At 55.1% G+C, this 17,500-nt stretch overlaps 1 protein-coding gene across 1 annotated transcript in view; it reads left to right on the top strand.

The window, feature by feature from the left end:
• Positions 1 to 17,500, top strand: part of LOC144609636 (glycogen phosphorylase, muscle form-like) — a 68,632-nt gene that overhangs the window by 41,197 nt on the left and 9,935 nt on the right. Inside the window, exons 5-12 of the mRNA XM_078428135.1 lie at positions 611 to 742; positions 2,133 to 2,244; positions 5,114 to 5,196; positions 6,187 to 6,330; positions 7,511 to 7,603; positions 12,919 to 13,065; positions 14,521 to 14,684; positions 16,171 to 16,285. Of these exons, the coding sequence (XP_078284261.1) occupies positions 611 to 742; positions 2,133 to 2,244; positions 5,114 to 5,196; positions 6,187 to 6,330; positions 7,511 to 7,603; positions 12,919 to 13,065; positions 14,521 to 14,684; positions 16,171 to 16,285 (990 nt within the window). The remainder of the gene's footprint in view (positions 1 to 610; positions 743 to 2,132; positions 2,245 to 5,113; positions 5,197 to 6,186; positions 6,331 to 7,510; positions 7,604 to 12,918; positions 13,066 to 14,520; positions 14,685 to 16,170; positions 16,286 to 17,500) is intronic.

Genomic DNA, 17,500 nt, shown 5'->3' with positions numbered 1-17,500 from the left:
TGGGATCTCGTTTCTGACCCCCAAGGCCCGACTCTCTGACCCGCCTGCTGTGTGAACAGGTTAAGGGGTGAGGGGGTGAGGAAGTGGGGTGGGGGGGGGGTGGTGAGGTGAGGTGAGGGGTGGAGAGGTGAGCGATTGGTGGTGAGGTGGGATCTTGTTGCCCGGCCCCTAGGCCCGATTCTCTGACCCGCCTGCTGTGTTGACAGGTTGAGGAGGGTGAGGGGTGATGTGAGTGGTGGTGAGGAGGGTGAGGGGTGGCATGGAGGGTGAGGGATCGGGGGTGAGGTGGGATCTGGTTGTCCGGCCCCTAGGCCCGACTCTCTGACCCGCCTGCTGTGTTAACAGGTGAGGGGGTGGTGAGGTGAGGGGTGGTGAGGGATCGGGGGTGAGGTGGGATCTGGTTGTCCGGCCCCTAGGCCCGACTCTCTGGCCCGCCTGCTGTGTTAACAGCTGAGGGGTGAGGGGGGTGGTGAGGTGAGGGATGGTGAGGAGGGTGAGGGGTGGTGAGGAGGGTGAGGGGTGGCATGGAGGGTGAGGGATTGGTGGTGAGGTGGGATCTGGTTGTCCGGCCCCTAGGCCCGATTCTCTGACCCGCCTGCTGTGTTGACAGGTTGAGGAGGCTGACGACTGGCTGAGGTTCGGCAACCCTTGGGAGAAGGCCCGCCCGGAGTACACCATCCCCGTCAACTTCTACGGACGGGTGGACTACACCCCCACAGGGGTCAAGTGGGTGGACACGCACGTAAGAGGGTCTTCTTGCCTCCATTCGAAAAGAAAAATCAATGAGTTAATGGGCGGCGGGTGAGGGGGGCTGGCTTGTGCCAGGGGCAAGGGATGGGGGGGGGGGCGTTGTGTGCCAGGTTTGGATCAGGGGCCCAGTGAGTGCCAGGCAAAGACACTAGAGGAGCAAGATGGGCCACTCGACCCTAAAAACCGTACCATGTCACGGCGGCCATTTTAAGTGGACAGAAACTTGCAGAAACATTTAAAAAGAAAAATAACCAAAATCTGTGAATTGATGGATGAGATATGTTCTGCATGTTAATGGTATCATCACACATACTGTTACCCCATTACACTGATTACACTGCGAGAGGCATAACAAATGGCGGGGTTTGCTTACTAAAATGGCTCCTTGGCGTACTACACTTCAGTAAAGGCGATTTCAACGGAGTGGTCCACCTTGTTCCTCTAGTATCTTCGGTGCCAGGGGAGGTGGGCAGCGGGGGGAGGGCTCGTGCCGTGAGAATGGGGCAGGGGCCAATGGGTGGGTGAGGGGGCAGGGTCCGATCATAAGAGATTGGAGCACAATTGGTCCATTCGGCCCATCGAGTCCACTCCGCCATTCAATCATGGCCGATCCATCTCTCCCTCCCAACCCCATTCTCCTGCCTTCTCCCCATAACCCCTGACACCCGCACTGATCAAGAATCTATCTATCTCTGCCTTAAAAATATCTACTGATTTGGCCTCCACAGATTTACCACCCTCTGACTAAAGAAATTTCTTTAGTCTCTCCCTCTCTGGCAAGTCTGGCATGGACCACAATGGGGGTTTGGCCCTCTCCCTCTCTCTCCCCCCCTCTCCCTCTCTCCATCCCTCTCCCTCTCTCTCTCCCCTCTCCCTCTCTCTCCCCTCTCCCTCTCTCCCCTCTCCCTCTCTCTCCCCCTCTCCCTCTCTCTCTCCCCTCTCCCTCTCTCTCTCCCCCTCTCTCTCTCTCTCCCCTCTCTCCCTCTCTGTCCCCCTCTCCCTCTCTCCCTCCCCCTCTCTCTCTCTCTCTCCTCTCTCCCCCTCTCCCCTCTTCCTCCCTCTTTCTCTCTCCCTCTCTCTCCCCCTCTCCCTCTCGCTCTCCCCCTCTCCCCCTTTCTCTCTCCCTCTCCACTCCCTCTCGCTCTCCCCCTCTCCCTCTCTCTCCCTCCTCTCTCCAGTTCTCCCTCTCCTGTGTCTCGCTGGCTCGAAGGGCCGAGCGGCCTCCTCCTGCACCTGTTGTCTGCGTCTCCGTGCCTCCATGCTGTGAGAGAGTTGGTGGGTGGGGGGGGGGGCGGCCTCACTCTGCTGTCTGACCCCAGGGGACTGTGGGACGGTTCGGTTCGGGGTGCGCAGTGCGGTAACCCTCTTCTCATCTGGTCTAGGTGGTCCTGGCCTTACCGTACGACACTCCGGTGCCAGGATACCGCAACAACACGGTCAACACCATGCGGCTGTGGTCCGCCAAGGCCCCCAACGAGTTCAAGCTGGACGACTGTGAGTCCCCTCTCTTCCTTTCCTCTTATGGCAGAGCTACCGCCCCGCACCGCACCGCGTTTGTACGTTAACCCCCGCGTGGGTCTCCACCCGAAACTTCGCCCGCTCCTTCTCCCCAGAGACGCTGCCCGTCCCTCTGAGTTACTCCGGCGCTTTGCGCCTGCCTTCCATTTTAACCAACACCTGCAGGGCGTTGAGGGCGTGCAGCATAGGTTCACCGGGTTAATTCCCGGAATGGCGGGACTGTCGTACGTTGAAAGACTGTGGAGCGACTGGGCTTGTATACACTGGAATTTAGAAGGATGAGAGGGGATCTTATCGAAACGTATAAGATTATTAAGGGGTTGGACACGTTAGAGGCAGGAAATATGTTCCCAATGTTGGGGGGAGTCCAGAACCAGGGGCCACACAGTTTAAGAATAAGGGGTCGGCCATTTAGAACGGAGATGAGGAAAAACCTTTTCAGTCAGAGAGTTGTGAATCTGTGGAATTCTCTGCCTCAGAAGGCAGTGGAGGCCAATTCTCTGAATACATTCAAGAGAGAGCTGGATAGAGCTCTTAAGAGTAGCGGAGTCAGGGGGTATGGGGAGAAGGCAGGAACGGGGTACTGATTGAGAATGATCAGCCATGATCACATTGAATGGCGGTGCGTACAGGCTCGAAGGGCCGAATGGCCTCCTCCTGCACCTATTGTCTATTGCAGTTCTTTCCTGCGGGCATCCTCAGGCTGACTCTCTGAGCTCACATCCCCGGTCCACCTTTGAGCACCTCAGCAATCTTTGTTCCACTGCAGCAGCAGAGATGTTGGTAAAGGATTCCCCAACGTCCATCCACACTTGCTCTGAAGCTCAGCATTGAACCGCGACAGGAAGCCTTCGAGCCTTCTTGAGATGCTATTGATTTACTGAGTGCTTGGATGCCATTTAAAAACAGCACGGGCAAATCTCCAAGCTGTTACCGTAACCATGAAAGCACACCCATCTCCCATTCAGGGCGGCGCGGCAGTAGAGCTGCCAGCTCACAGCGCCAGAGACCCGGGTTCCATCCCGACCACGGGCGCTGTCTGTACGGAGTTAGAAACATAGAAAATAGGTGCAGGAGTAGGCCATTCGGCCCTTCGAGCCTGTACGCACCGCCATTCAATATGATCACGGCTGATCATCCAACTCGGTATCCCGTACCTGCCTTCTCTTTATACCCCCTGATCCCTTTAGCCACAAGGGCCACATCTAACTCCCTCTTAAATTTAGCCAATGAACTGGCCTCAACTACCTTCTATGGCAGAGAATTCCACAAATTCACCACTCTCTGTGTGAAAAATAACTTTCTCATCTCGGTCCTAAAAGACATCCCCCTTATCCTTAAACTGTGACCCCTTGTACTGGACTTCCCCAACATCGGGAACAATCTTCCTGCATCTAGCTTCTCCAACCCCTTAAGAACGTGTGTACTTTCTCCCCGTGACCTGCGTGGGTTTTCTCCGAGATCTTTGGCTTTTTGGCTTGGTGTAAATGTAACTTGTCCCGTGTGTTTGTTTGTTTGTGTGTGTGTGTGTGTGTGTGTGTGTGTGTGTGTGTGTGTGTGTGTGTGTGTGTGTGTGTGCATGTGTGTGTGTGTGTGTGTGTGTGTGTGTCCGTCCGCACACTCAGGTTCCATCCCGACTACGGGCGCCGTCTGTACGGAGTTTGTACGTTCTCCCCGTGACCTGCGTGGGTTTTCTCCGAGATCTTCGGTTTCCTCCCACACTCCAAAGACGCGCAGGTTTGTAGGTTAATTGGCTGGGCAAAAATGTAAAAATTGTCCCTGGTGGGTGTAGGATAGTGTTAGTGTGCGGGGATCGCTGGGCGGCACGGACCCGGTGGGCCGAAGGGCCTGTTTCTGCGCTGTATCTCTATATCTAAAAAAATCTTTAAAATGCCTCTCGTTTCTCTCTCCCCTGATGCTCACTCTGAAGAAGGGTCTCAACCCGAAGCGTCACACATCAAGTCAAGTCACATTTATTTGTCACATACACATACACGATGTGCAGTGAAATGAAAGTGGCAATGCCTGCGGATTGTGCACAAAAAAGAATTACAACTTATTCTCCAGAGATGCTGCCTGACCCGCTGAGTTATAGACAATAGACGTAGCGCAGCGGTAGAGTTGCTGCTTTACAGCGAATGCAGCGCCGGAGACACAGGTTCGATCCTGACTACGGGTGCTGCACTGTAAGGAGTTTGTACGTTCTCCCCGTGACCTGCGTGGGTTTTCTCCGAGATCTTCGGTTTCCTCCCACACTCCAATAGACGTACAGGTATGTAGGTTAATTGGCTGGGTAAATGTAAAAATTGTCCCTAGTGGGTGTAGGATAGTGTTAATGTACGGGGATCACTGGGCGGCACGGACTTGGAGGGCCGAAAAGGCCTGTTTCCGGCTGTAGATATATGATGATATGATATGATAATAGACAATAGGTGCAGGAGTAGGCCATTCAGCCCTTCGAGCCAGCACCGCCATTCAATGCGATCATGGCTGATCACTCTCAATCAGTACCCCGTTCCTGCCTTCTCCCCATACCCCCTCACTCCGCTATCCTTAAGAGCTCTATCCAGCTCTCTCTTGAAAGCATCCAACGAACTGGCCTCCACTGCCTTCTGAGGCAGAGAATTCCACACCTTCACCACTCTCTGACGTGTTACTCCAGCACTTTCGTGTCAATCTTGAGGGCAGGACGTTATTGAACGACATTTGGAGAATTGAGTGTTCGTACCGCTGTAGTTGAATTCTCCGAAGGTGGTGCTGTATTAAAGTGCCCGGGGGTTGTTTCGTCACCTTGAAAACCCCTGCTGTGCCAAACACCTCTAATCTTTCCCCTCTTGTGTTTCAGTTAATGTCGGTGGCTACATCCAAGCTGTGCTGGACAGGAACCTGGCAGAGAATATCTCCCGCGTTCTCTACCCTAACGACAACGTGAGTTGGTGACTACTTATTTGGACAGGGCGCCACGCTTTCTCTTTCCACGCTGCATCTCGAAAGTAGAGTCTAAAGTGAACCGCCAAATCTCTTTCAACTTTGAAGGAAGTCGAGGCAAAGCCAAGCCCCCTTGTGTTTAAAATCTCCTGATCTTTCAAAAGTTTTAGTTTAGTTTAGAGATACAGCACGGAAGCAGCCCACCGGGTCCGCGCCGACCAGCGATCCCCGCACACGAACGCTATCCTACTCGCACTACGGACAAATCTTACATTTGCCAAGCCAATTAACCTACAAACCTCCTGTCGTCTTCAGAGTTTGCCCATTTTCACTCGAAATACTACGATCCAGCCTCTACCACACACGGTGGCGCAGCGGTAGAGTTGCTGCCCTACAGCGAATGCAGCGCCGGAGACCCGGGTTTCTATCCCGACTGCGGGCGCCGTCTGTACGGAGTTTGCACGTTCTCCCCGTGACCTGCGTGGTTGTTTTCTCCGAGATCTTCGGTTTCCTCCCGCACTCCAAGGACGTGCAGGTTTGTAGGTTAATTCGCTTGGTAAATGTAAAAATTGTCCCTTGTGTGTGTGTGTAGGATAGTGTTAGTGTGCGGGGATCGCTGGTCGGCACGGACCCGGTGGGCCGAATGGCCTGTTTCCGCGCTGCATCTCTAAACTAAACTAAATTGACGCTATCCTACACACAGTAAGGACAATTTGTTTTACATTTACCAAGCCAATTAACCTACAAAGCCATACGTCTTCAGAGTTTACCCATGTTCACTCGAAATACTATGATCCAGCCTCCACCACTCTCTGGAGCAGGCAATTCTACGAGACAAAATTTGATTTAAGTAATCTGCCTCACATCTTGAAACTACGCCCCCTCATCCGAGATTTTCCCAACATCCTTCCTGCTCCCATTTCCGCCTTCGAGCCTCTCCCCCTCTCACCTGTCTCCCATTCTCTCCGTTTCCCCCTCTCCCTCTCCCAGTTCTTCGAAGGGAAAGAACTACGTCTGAAACAAGAGTATTTTGTGGTTGCCGCCACTCTGCAAGACATCATCCGGCGCTTCAAGTCCTCCAAGTTTGGGAGTCGTGACCCCGTGAGAACCACGTTTGAAGCCTTCCCTGAAAAGGTACGCTAAAGTCCAGTGACTCGTGAAGGCCAACTCTAGTGGCCGCAGGCCCCAAAATGGCTGCCAGACCCAAAATGGCCGCCAGACCCAAAATGGCCGCCAGACCCAAAATGGCTGCCGGCCCCCAAAAGTTTACATTCATTTCATTTGTATACCGACTCGGATAATCCACGTGTTTCTTCTTGGGGCCCACGATCTCATGTGTTTTACAGACGGTTTTGGAAACGGCACAGCAGCAGTGATACGGTCCCATGATGTTCTGTCCCCAAAATGGCCGCCGACCCCAAAATGGCACCCAAGTGGCAAGGTGTATCCACATTTGTTGGTCAGGGTAGGGGTGCCAACTATCTCACTCCCAAATATGGGACAAGGTGACGTCACCGCCCAGCGCCCCACATGACCTTACCCAGCCAGCGGCCACAAGATCCTGCTCCACCAATGGCAGCTGCCCAGGCCAGGAGGCAGGTTGCTATGCAACCTCCATTAGGCGGCGCCCAGGCCACTGGACCTAGACTGTCCGGAGCTAAAATGTCGGAAACCTAGAATGTCGGGTCCTAAACTTGAGGGCTACAGCGTCCGGGCCTACAGTTTCGGGGCCTACAACGTCCGGGCCTGCAGCGCACCCCAGGCCTAATATGGGACTTTCTCACTCCCAAAGAAGGGACAAAAGGTTACGTCACCTCCCCACGCCCCACGTGACCTCACCCAGCCAGCGGCCACGTGCTCCCGCTCCACCAATGGCGGCCGCACGAGCCGTGAGGCGTGTTGCTATGCAATCTCTGTTAGGCGGCATCCAGGCCTCTGGGCCTACAGTGTCCGGGCCTACATAGTCCGGGCCTACAGCGCCCGTGCCTACAGCGCCCCCCCGGGCCTAATACGGGACAAGGGCGATCCCGTACGGGACAAACCAATTTAGCCCAAAATACGGGATCTCCCGGCTAATACGGGACGGTTGCCGAACGTGACGCCAAGATCGCCAAGACACTTTGTGCTTATCTTTGAGGAAAGGTCCCAAACCAAAACGTCACCCATCCTTTTTCTCCAGAGATGCTGCCTGGCCCGCTGAGTTACTCCAGCACTCTGTGCTTTAAGGCATCTATTCCGTGCCGGGGCTTCTGAACTGCACATGGTGGTCCGAGTGACTTGGGGAACCCGTGCTGATTTTCACTTTGTTTTCCAGGTCGCCATCCAGCTGAACGACACCCATCCAGCACTGGCCATTCCCGAGCTCATGAGGATATTCGTCGACCTCGAGCACCTAGACTGGGAGAAGGTGTGGACTGTAGATATCAACCCGGTCACCGTTCACCTTAGCCATGTTCCCTAAGCTCCCACCCTCCCCGCCACCCACCTCTCTTGTCATCACCTACAACGGGACCCCCACCACTGGCCACATCTTCCCATCCCCTCCCCTCTCTGCGTTCCGCAGAGACCGTTCCCTCCGAAACTCCCTGGTCCACTCGTCTCTTCCTACCCAAACTGCCCCAACCCCGGGCACTTTCCCCTGCAACCGCAGGAGATGCAACACCTGTCCCTTTACCTCCCCCTTCAACTCCATCCAAGGACCCAAACCATCTTTCCAGGTGAGGCAGAGGTTCACCTGCACCTCCTCCAACCTCATCTACTGTGTCCGCCGTTCCGGGTGTCGACTTCTCTACATTGGCGAGACCAAGCGCAGGCTCGGCGATCGTTTCGCTCAACACCTGCGCTCAGTCCGCCTTAACCAACCTGATCTCCTGGTGGCTGAGCACTTCAACTCCCCCTCCCACTCCCAGTCTGACCTGGGCCTCCTCCACTGTCAGAGTGAGGCCCAGCGCAAATTGGAGGAACAGCACCTCATATTTCGCTCAGGCAGCTTACACCCCAGCGGTATGAACATTGACTTCTCTAACTTCAGGTAATCCCTTGCTTTCCCTCTCTCTCCCCTCCCCCTTCCCAGTTCTCCCACTAGTCTTTCTGTCTCCGATTATATTCTACCTTTGTCCCGCTCCCTCCCCTGACATCAGTCTGAAGAAGGGGCCTTGACCAGAAACGTCACCTCCCGAGATGCTGCCCGACCTGCTGAGTTACTCCTTTTTCCAGCTTTACTCCCCCTTCCTACAATCAGTCCGAAGATGGGTCCAGCCCTGAAACGCCGCTTGCCCCACTCCCTCCACGGATGCTGCCCGACCCTCCGTGCTCCCCCAGCACTTTACGAGAGGTTTAGTTGGCGCAGTGGGTAGTGCCGCTGCCTCACGGCGCCGGAGACCGCGGTTCGATCCTGACCACGGGTGCTGTCTGTACGGAGTTTGTACTTTTTCCCCGTGACCGCGCGGGTTTTCCCTGGGTTCAAGAGAGAGTTAGATGTAGCTCTTACGGCTAACGGAGTATAGGGATATGGGGGGAAAAGCAGGAACGGGGTACTGATTTACAATGATCAGCCATGTTTAAATTCAATGGCGGTGCTGGCTCGAAGGGCAAAATAGCCTCCTCCCGCGCCTATTTTCTATGTTTTCTTAGTTTAGTTTAGAGACACAGGCCGACCAGCGATCCCCGCACACCAACACTATCCTACACCCACTAGGGACAATTTTATTCTACCTTTGCCAAGCCAATTAACCTGCATACCTGCACGACTTTGGAGTGTGGGAGGAGACGGAAGATCTCGGGGAAAACCCACGCAGGTCACGGGGAGATGTTTCCTCCCACACTCCAAAGACGTACAGGTGTGTAGGTTAATTGGCTTCGTTAAAGTTGTAAATTGTCACTCGTGTGTGGGATAGCGAGAGTGAACGGGGATTGCAGTACGGGGGAGGGCCGAAGGGCCCGTTTCCACACTGTGTCTCTAAAACGAAAAACTAGTCTTCTGGGAGGGGTTGGGCAGGCTGGGACTTTATTCCTTGGAGCGCAGGAGGATGAGGGGCGATCTTCTGGAAGTGCTCGGAATCACAACGGGAACGGATCGGGCGGATGCACTGAGCTTTTCACCCAAGTTTGGGGGACTGAGAACCAGAGGACATGGGTTTAAGGTGACGGGGGGGGGGGGGGGGTTAAGATTTAATAGGAACCTGTGGGGCAACGTTTTCACACAGAGGGTGGTGGGTGTATGGAATGAGCTGCCAGAGGAAATAGTTGAGGCAGGGACTCGAACAGCGTTTGGACAGGTACATGGATAGGAAAGGTTTAGAGGGGATTTATGGGCAAAATGTGGGTAGACAGGGCTAGTGTAGATGGGGCATGTTGGTCGGTGTGGGACAAGGGGAGATGGGGCATGTTGGTCGGTGTAGGGCTAGTGTAGATGGGGCATGTTGGTCGGTGTGGGACTAGTGTAGATGGGGCATGTTGGTCGGTGTGGGACTAGTGTAGATGGGGCATGTTGGTCGGTGTGGGACTAGTGTAGATGGGGCATGTTGGTCGGTGTGGGACTAGTGTAGATGGGGCATGTTGGTCGGTGTGGGACTAGTGTAGATGGGGCATGTTGGTCGGTGTGGGACTAGTGTAGATGGGGCATGTTGGTCGGTGTGGGACTAGTGTAGATGGGGCATGTTGGTCTGTGTGGGACTAGTGTAGATGGGGCATGTTGGTCTGTGTGGGACAAGTGTAGATGGGGCATGTTGGTCGGTGTGGGACTAGTGTAGATGGGGCATGTTGGTCGGTGTGGGACTAGTGTAGATGGGGCATGTTGGTCGGTGTGGGACTAGTGTAGATGGGGCATGTTGGTCGGTGTGGGGCTAGTGTAGATGGGGCATGTTGGTCGGTGTGGGACTAGTGTAGATGGGGCATGTTGGTTGGTGTGGGACTAGTGTAGATGGGGCATGTTGGTCGGTGTGGGACTAGTGTAGATGGGGCATGTTGGTCGGTGTGGGACTAGTGTAGATGGGGCATGTTGGTTGGTGTGGGACTAGTGTAGATGGGGCATGTTGGTCGGTGTGGGACTAGTGTAGATGGGGCATGTTGGTCGGTGTGGGACTAGTGTAGATGGGGCATGTTGGTTGGTGTGGGACTAGTGTAGATGGGGCATGTTGGTCGGTGTGGGACTAGTGTAGATGGGGCATGTTGGTCGGTGTGGGACTAGTGTAGATGGGGCATGTTGGTCTGTGTGGGACAAGTGTAGATGGGGCATGTTGGTCGGTGGGACTAGTGTAGATGGGGCATGTTGGTCAGTGTGGGACTAGTGTAGATGGGGCATGTTGGTCGGTGTGGGACTAGTGTAGATGGGGCATGTTGGGAGGTGTGGGACAAGGGGAGATGGGGCATGTTGGTCGGTGTAGGGCTAGTGTAGATGGGGCATGTTGGTCGGTGTGGGACTAGTGTAGATGGGGCATGTTGGTCGGGGGACTAGTGTAGATGGGGCATGTTGGTCGGTGTGGGACTAGTGTAGATGGGGCATGTTGGTCGGGGGACTAGTGTAGATGGGGCATGTTGGTCGGTGTGGGACTAGTGTAGATGGGGCATGTTGGTCTGTGTGGGACAAGTGTAGATGGGGCATGTTGGTCGGTGGGACTAGTGTAGATGGGGCATGTTGGTCGGTGTGGGACTAGTGTAGATGGGGCATGTTGGGAGGTGTGGGACAAGGGGAGATGGGGCATGTTGGTCGGTGTAGGGCTAGTGTAGATGGGGCATGTTGGTCGGTGTGGGACTAGTGTAGATGGGGCATGTTGGTCGGTGTGGGACTAGTGTAGATGGGGCATGTTGGTCGGGGGACTAGTGTAGATGGGGCATGTTGGTCGGTGTGGGACTAGTGTAGATGGGGCATGTTGGTCGGTGTGGGACTAGTGTAGATGGGGCATGTTGGTCGGTGTGGGACTAGTGTAGATCGGGCGTGTTGGTCGGTGTGGGACTAGTGTAGATGGGGCGTGTTGGTCGTGTGGGACTAGTGTAGATGGGGCATGTTGGGCGGTGTGGGACTAGTGTAGATGGGGCATGTTGGTCGGTGTGGGACGTGTAGATGGGGCATGTTGGTCGGTGTGGGACTAGCGTAGATGGGGCATGTTGGTCGGTGTGGGACTAGTGTAGACGGGACATGTTGGTCGGTGTGGGACTAGTGTAGATGGGGCATGTTGGTCGGTGTGGGACTAGTGTAGACGGGACATGTTGGTCGGTGTGGGACTAGTGTAGATGGGGCATGTTGGTCGGTGTGGGACTAGTGTAGATGGGGCATGTTGGTCGGTGTGGGACTAGTGTAGATGGGGCATGTTGGTCGGTGTGGGACTAGTGTAGATGGGGCATGTTGGTCGGTGTGGGACTAGTGTAGATGGGGCATGTTGGTCGGTGTGGGACTAGTGTAGATGGGGCATGTTGGTCGGTGTGGGACTAGTGTAGATGGGGCATGTTGGTCGGTGTGGGACTAGTGTAGATGGGGCATGTTGGTCGGTGTGGGACTAGTGTAGATGGGGCATGTTGGTCGGTGTGGGACTAGTGTAGATGGGGCATGTTGGTCGGTGTGGGACTAGTGTAGATGGGGCATGTTGGTTGGTGTGGGACTAGTGTAGATGGGGCATGTTGGTTGGTGTGGGACTAGTGTAGATGGGGAATGTTGGTCGGTGTAGGGCTAGTGTAGATGGGGAACGTTGGTCGATGTGGGACTAGTGTAGATGGGACATGTTGGTCGGTGTGGGACTAGTGTAGATGGGGCATGTTGGTCGGTGTGGGACTAGTGTAGATGGGGCATGTTGGTCGGTGTGGGACTAGTGTAGACGGGACATGTTGGTCGGTGTGGGACTAGTGTAGATGGGGCATGTTGGTCGGTGTGGGACTAGTGTAGATGGGGCATGTTGGTCGGTGTGGGACTAGTGTAGATGGGGCATGTTGGTCGGTGTGGGACTAGTGTAGATGGGGCATGTTGGTCGGTGTGGGACTACTGTAGATGGGGCATGTTGGTCGGTGTGGGACTAGTGTAGATGGGGCATGTTGGTCGGTGTGGGACTAGTGTAGATGGGGCATGTTGGTCGGTGTGGGACTAGTGTAGATGGGGCATGTTGGTCAGTGTGGGTCTAGTGTAGATGGGGCATGTTGGTCAGTGTGGGACTAGTGTAGATGGGGCATGTTGGTTGGTGTGGGACTAGTGTAGATGGGGCATGTTGGTTGGTGTGGGACTAGTGTAGATGGGGCATGTTGGTTGGTGTGGGACTAGTGTAGATGGGGCATGTTGGTCTGTGTGGGACTAGTGTAGATGGGGAACGTTGGTCGGTGTCGGGCTAGTGTAGATGGGGCATGTTGGTTGATGTGGGACTAGTGTAGATGGGGCATGTTGGGCGGTGTGGGACTAGTGTAGATGGGGAATGTTGGTCGGTGTAGGGCTAGTGTAGATGGGGCATGTTGGTTGATGTGGGACTAGTGTAGATGGGGCATGTTGGGCGGTGTGGGACTAGTGTAGATGGGGCATGTTGGTCGGTGTGGGACTAGTGTAGATGGGGAACGTTGGTCGGTGTGGGACTAGTGTAGATGGGGAACGTTGGTCGGTGTGGGATTACCCGCCACGCCCCTCCTTAAATCCGGGAGGGGGGGGTCGGTCGCCTGTATCTGACACGACCTCAGTCGCCGCGGTGCAGCGGAGACCGCCGCAGAGTTCCCGGAACGTGAGCGGCTTGTTTGTTTGCGTCCCCCCAGGCCTGGGACATCACGAAGCGCACGTGCGCTTACACCAACCACACGGTGCTGCCGGAGGCCCTGGAGCGCTGGCCCGTACACCTCTTTGAGCTACTGCTGCCCCGCCACCTCGGCATCATCTACGAGATCAACCGCAGGCACATGGAGGTAAGCCCGCGCCACTACCTCGCGCGCTCTCTCGCCCACGTCTGCCCCGGCGGAGACGGACGCAAGATGCCGGAGCGACTCAGCGGGACGGGCAGCATCCCTGGAGAGAAGGAACGGGCAACGTTTCGAGTCGAGACCCTTCTTCAGGGGTCTTCCCGACCCGAAAACGTCTCTCCAGAGACGCTGCCTGTCCCGCTGGGTCACTCCGGCATTTTGCGCCCGTCTCCGGTTTAAACCAGCACCTGCAGTTCCTTTCTACACAAACTCGGTTTTACGACAGGCTCAGTCCGCTGTGACCAAACTCCGTTATAAAATGGGTGGCACAGCGGTAGAGCTGCCGCCCCACAGCGCCAGAGACCCGGGTGATGTCTGTACGGAGTTTGCACGTTCTCCCCGTGACCCGTGTGGGTTTTCTCCGGGTGCTCCGGTTTCCTCCCACGCTCCACGGACGTGCGTTTTTGTAGGTTAATTGGCTAGTGTGAACTTGTAAATTGTTCCGTGTGTGTGTGTGTGTGTGTGTGTGTGTGTGTGTGTGTGTGTGTGTGTGTGTGTAGCATGCAGGTACAGCAGGCAGTGAAGAAAGCCAATGGAATGTTAGCCTTCATAACAAGAGGAGTTGAGTATAGGAGCAAAGAGGTCCTTCTGCAGTTGTACAGGGTCCTAGTGAGACCGCACCTGGAGTACTGTGTGCAGTTTTGGTCTCCAAATTTGAGGAAGGATATTCTTGCTATTGAGGGCGTGCAGCGTAGGTTCACCAGGTTAATTCCCGGAATGGCGGGATTGTCGTACGTTGAAAGACTGGAGCGACTAGGCTTGTATACACAGGAATTTAGAAGGATGAGAGGGGATCTTATCGAAACGTATAAGATTATTAAGGGGTTGGACACGTTAGAGGCAGGAAACATGTTCCCAATGTTGGGGGAGTCCAGAACAAGGGGCCACACAGTTTAAGAATAAGGGGTCGACCATTTAGAACGGAGATGAGGAAAAACCTTTTCAGTCAGAGAGTTGTGAATCTGTGGAATTCTCTGCCTCAGAAGGCAGTGGAGGCCAATTCTCTGAATGCATTCAAGAGAGAGCTGGATAGAGCTCTTAAGGATAGCGGAGTCAGGGGGTATGGGGAGAAGGCAGGAACGGGGTACTGATTGAGAATGATCAGCCGTGATTACATTGAATGGCAGTGCGTACAGGCTCGAAGGGCCGAATGGCCTCCTCCTGCACCTATTGTCTATTGTAGGATAGTGCTAGTGTGCATGGGGTGATCGCGGAAGGTCCGGTCCCACTGAGTCACTCCAGCTTTTTGTGCCTGCCTTCAAACTCTATTCTGTGCCCGGCGTCCTCCCCTTTGCTTCGCCCGTTGAACGTGCGCCCGGCTTGGTTGCGTCTGCGCGTGGCGCGGCGCGGTGCGGCCGTCTCTCCCCGTCCTGACCGCCCGTCTGCCCCCCCACCCCCCAGAACGTGGCGAGCCACTACCCGGGGGACAATGACCGCCTTCGCCGCATGTCCCTGATCGAGGAGGAGGGGATGAAGAGGATCAACATGGCCCACCTCTGCATCGTGGGGGCGCACGCCGTCAACGGAGTTGCCCGCATCCACTCCGACATCCTGAAAGCGACCGTGTAAGTTCATCATTCCCAGCCTTAATTCGGAGTTTGTACGTTCTCCCCCCGTGACCTGCGTGGTTTTCCCCGTATTGCGCACAGTTTTGGTCTCCTAATCTGAGGAAAGACATTCTTGCCATAGAGGGAGTACAGAGAAGGTTCACCAGATTGATTCCTGGGATGGCAGGACTTTCATATGAAGAAAGACTGGATAGACTCGGCTTGTACTCACTGGAATTTAGAAGACTGAGGGGGGATCTTATAGAAACGTACAAAATTCTCAAGGGGTCGGACAGGCTAGATGCGGGAAGATTGTTCCCGATGTTGGGAAGTCCAGAACAAGGGGTCACAGTTTAAGGATAAGGGGAAGTCTTTTAGGACCGAGTTGTTTTTCACACAGAGAGTGGTGAGTCTGTGGAATTCTCTGCCACAGAGGGTAGTTGAGGCCAGTTCATTGGCTATATTTAAGAGGGAGTTAGATGTGGCCCTTGTGGCTAAAGGGATCAGGGGGTATGGAGAGAAGGCACTGAGTTGGATGATCTGCCATGATCATATTGAATGGCGGTGCGTACAGGCTCGAAGGGCCGAATGGTCTACTCCTGCACCTATTTTCTATGTTTCTAATTCTGGGTCCACCATACCCAATATTCCCCTGCGGTCTCGATTGATTAAGTTTTGTTAACATTTTAAAACCATTAACTTAATAAACTTTAATAAGTACGCTCCCCCCCTCCCCCCCGTCCCAGCATGCCCTGCGCCCAACCTTCCCGCCTTGGGCAGAGGGTCAAACAAGATGGTTGCACCCAACGGGGCCTGTCGGGCCCGCAGGGGGAGGTTTGGACCCAATGGGTCTAGTTATAAGAAAAGATCCTCGCCTCCTCGATCTGCCACCGTTTCTTGGGGCCTGTGAAGGAGAGAAGCCTGGGAAAGGGCCGGACTGCTGCCACCCTGGCCCCCAACCCCATTCCCCCCCCCCCCCCGTCCACCCCCATCCCCTCCCCGGCCCCCAGTACCATGCATCCCCTGTCACGACTGGCCAGTGCCATAGAACATGGAAACGTAGACCATCGTACAGTACAGTACAGGAACAGGCCCTTCGGCCCACAATGTCAGTGCCGAACAAGACGCCAAGCTGAACAGCAGCACGTTGGCGCGGCGGTAGAGTTGCTGCCTCACGGCGCCAGAGACCCGGGTTCCATCCCGACCGCGGGCGCCGTCTGTACGGAGTTTGTACGTTCTCCCCGTGACCTGCGTGGGTTTTCTCTGAGATCTTCGGTTTCCTCCCACACTCCAAAATCGTGCGGGTTTGTAGGTTGATTGGCTGGGCAAATGTAAAAATTGTCCCTAGTGGGGTGTAGGATAGTGTTAGTGCGCGGGGATCGCTGGGCGGCGCGGACCCGGTGGGCCGAAGGGCCTGTTTCCGTGCTGTATCTCTCGAGCCCAAAGCTGCGTACTGCTCACTAACGCGTCTGTAGTTTAACGTGCAATTGCACCTCGTCCGCAGTTTCAAGGACTTCTACGAAATGGAGCCCAACAAGTTCCAGAACAAAACCAACGGCATCACACCGCGGCGCTGGCTGGTCCTTTGTAACTCCGGCCTAGCTGACATCATCGCTGAGGTAACACACGCCCCCCCACGCCCCACGCCCCACACACACCTCCCCTCCTCACACTCCCCTCAATCCCCTCAAACACACCCCCCCTCACTCCCCCTCCCCTCAAACACACCCCATCACACCCCCCCTCCCCTCACAACCCCCACACATACACCCTCATACCCCAACCCCTCCCCTCACTCCCCCCTCCCTCCCTCCCCTCTCCCCTCCATCACTCCCCCCTCACACCCCCCACCCCTCCCGTCAAACACACCCCCTCACACCCCCCTCCCCTCACTCCCCCCATCCCTCACTCCTCACTCCCCCCCTCCCCTCCCTCACTCCCCCCTCCCCACCTTCTCCCCTCCCGTCAAACACACACCCTCACACCCCAACCCCTCAACCCCCCCCTTCCCCTCAAACACACCTCACACCCCAACCCCTCCCTTCCCTCTCTCCCCCCCTTTCTTGTTTCCATCACCCCCCTGTCTCTATCATCAAACACATCACAAAGACAGCCTTCTTCCACCTCAAAAACATCGCCCGTCTCCGTCCATCCCTCTCCTCCACAGCTGCAGAAACCCTCATCCACGCCATCATCACCTCCCGTCTGGACTACTGCAACAGCCTCCTCTATGGCGCACCCTCAAAAATCATCAGTAAACTTCAATACATTCAAAACTCCGCTGCCCGTCTACTCACCCACTCCCCGATCCGTGACCATATCACCCCCGTCCTTTACAAACTCCACTGGCTCCCCATCCCCCAGAGAATCCAGTACAAAATCCTCCTCATGACCTACAAAGCCCTCCATAACCTGGCCCCATCCTACCTGACCGACCTCCTCCACAGGCACACTCCCACCTGCACCCTCCGCTCTGCCGCTGCCAATCTCCTATCCCCCCACATCCGGACCAAACTCAGATCCTGGGGGACAGGGCTTTCTCCATCGCTGCTCCCACCCTATGGAACTCACTACCCCAAACCGTTAGAGACTCCTCCACACTCACCACATTCAAAACATCACTGAAGTCTCACCTGTTCAGCACTGCCTTCAACCACTGAAGGTCACCTCACCCTCTGTCTCCTTTCTCTGTTCGTTTACTTATTTATCTATTTATTCACTTCTCTATGTTCTAGTAATCCCTGTAAAGCGTCTTTGAGTGTATGAAAAGCGCTATATAAATGTAATGCATTATTATTATTATTATTATTATCTTTCCCAATTCTTCCCATCTC

The sequence above is a fragment of the Rhinoraja longicauda genome, chromosome 34 (genome assembly GCF_053455715.1).
Source record: "Rhinoraja longicauda isolate Sanriku21f chromosome 34, sRhiLon1.1, whole genome shotgun sequence".
NCBI classification, from domain to species: domain Eukaryota; kingdom Metazoa; phylum Chordata; class Chondrichthyes; order Rajiformes; family Arhynchobatidae; genus Rhinoraja; species Rhinoraja longicauda.
This window is presented reverse-complemented; position numbering and strand designations above follow the sequence as displayed.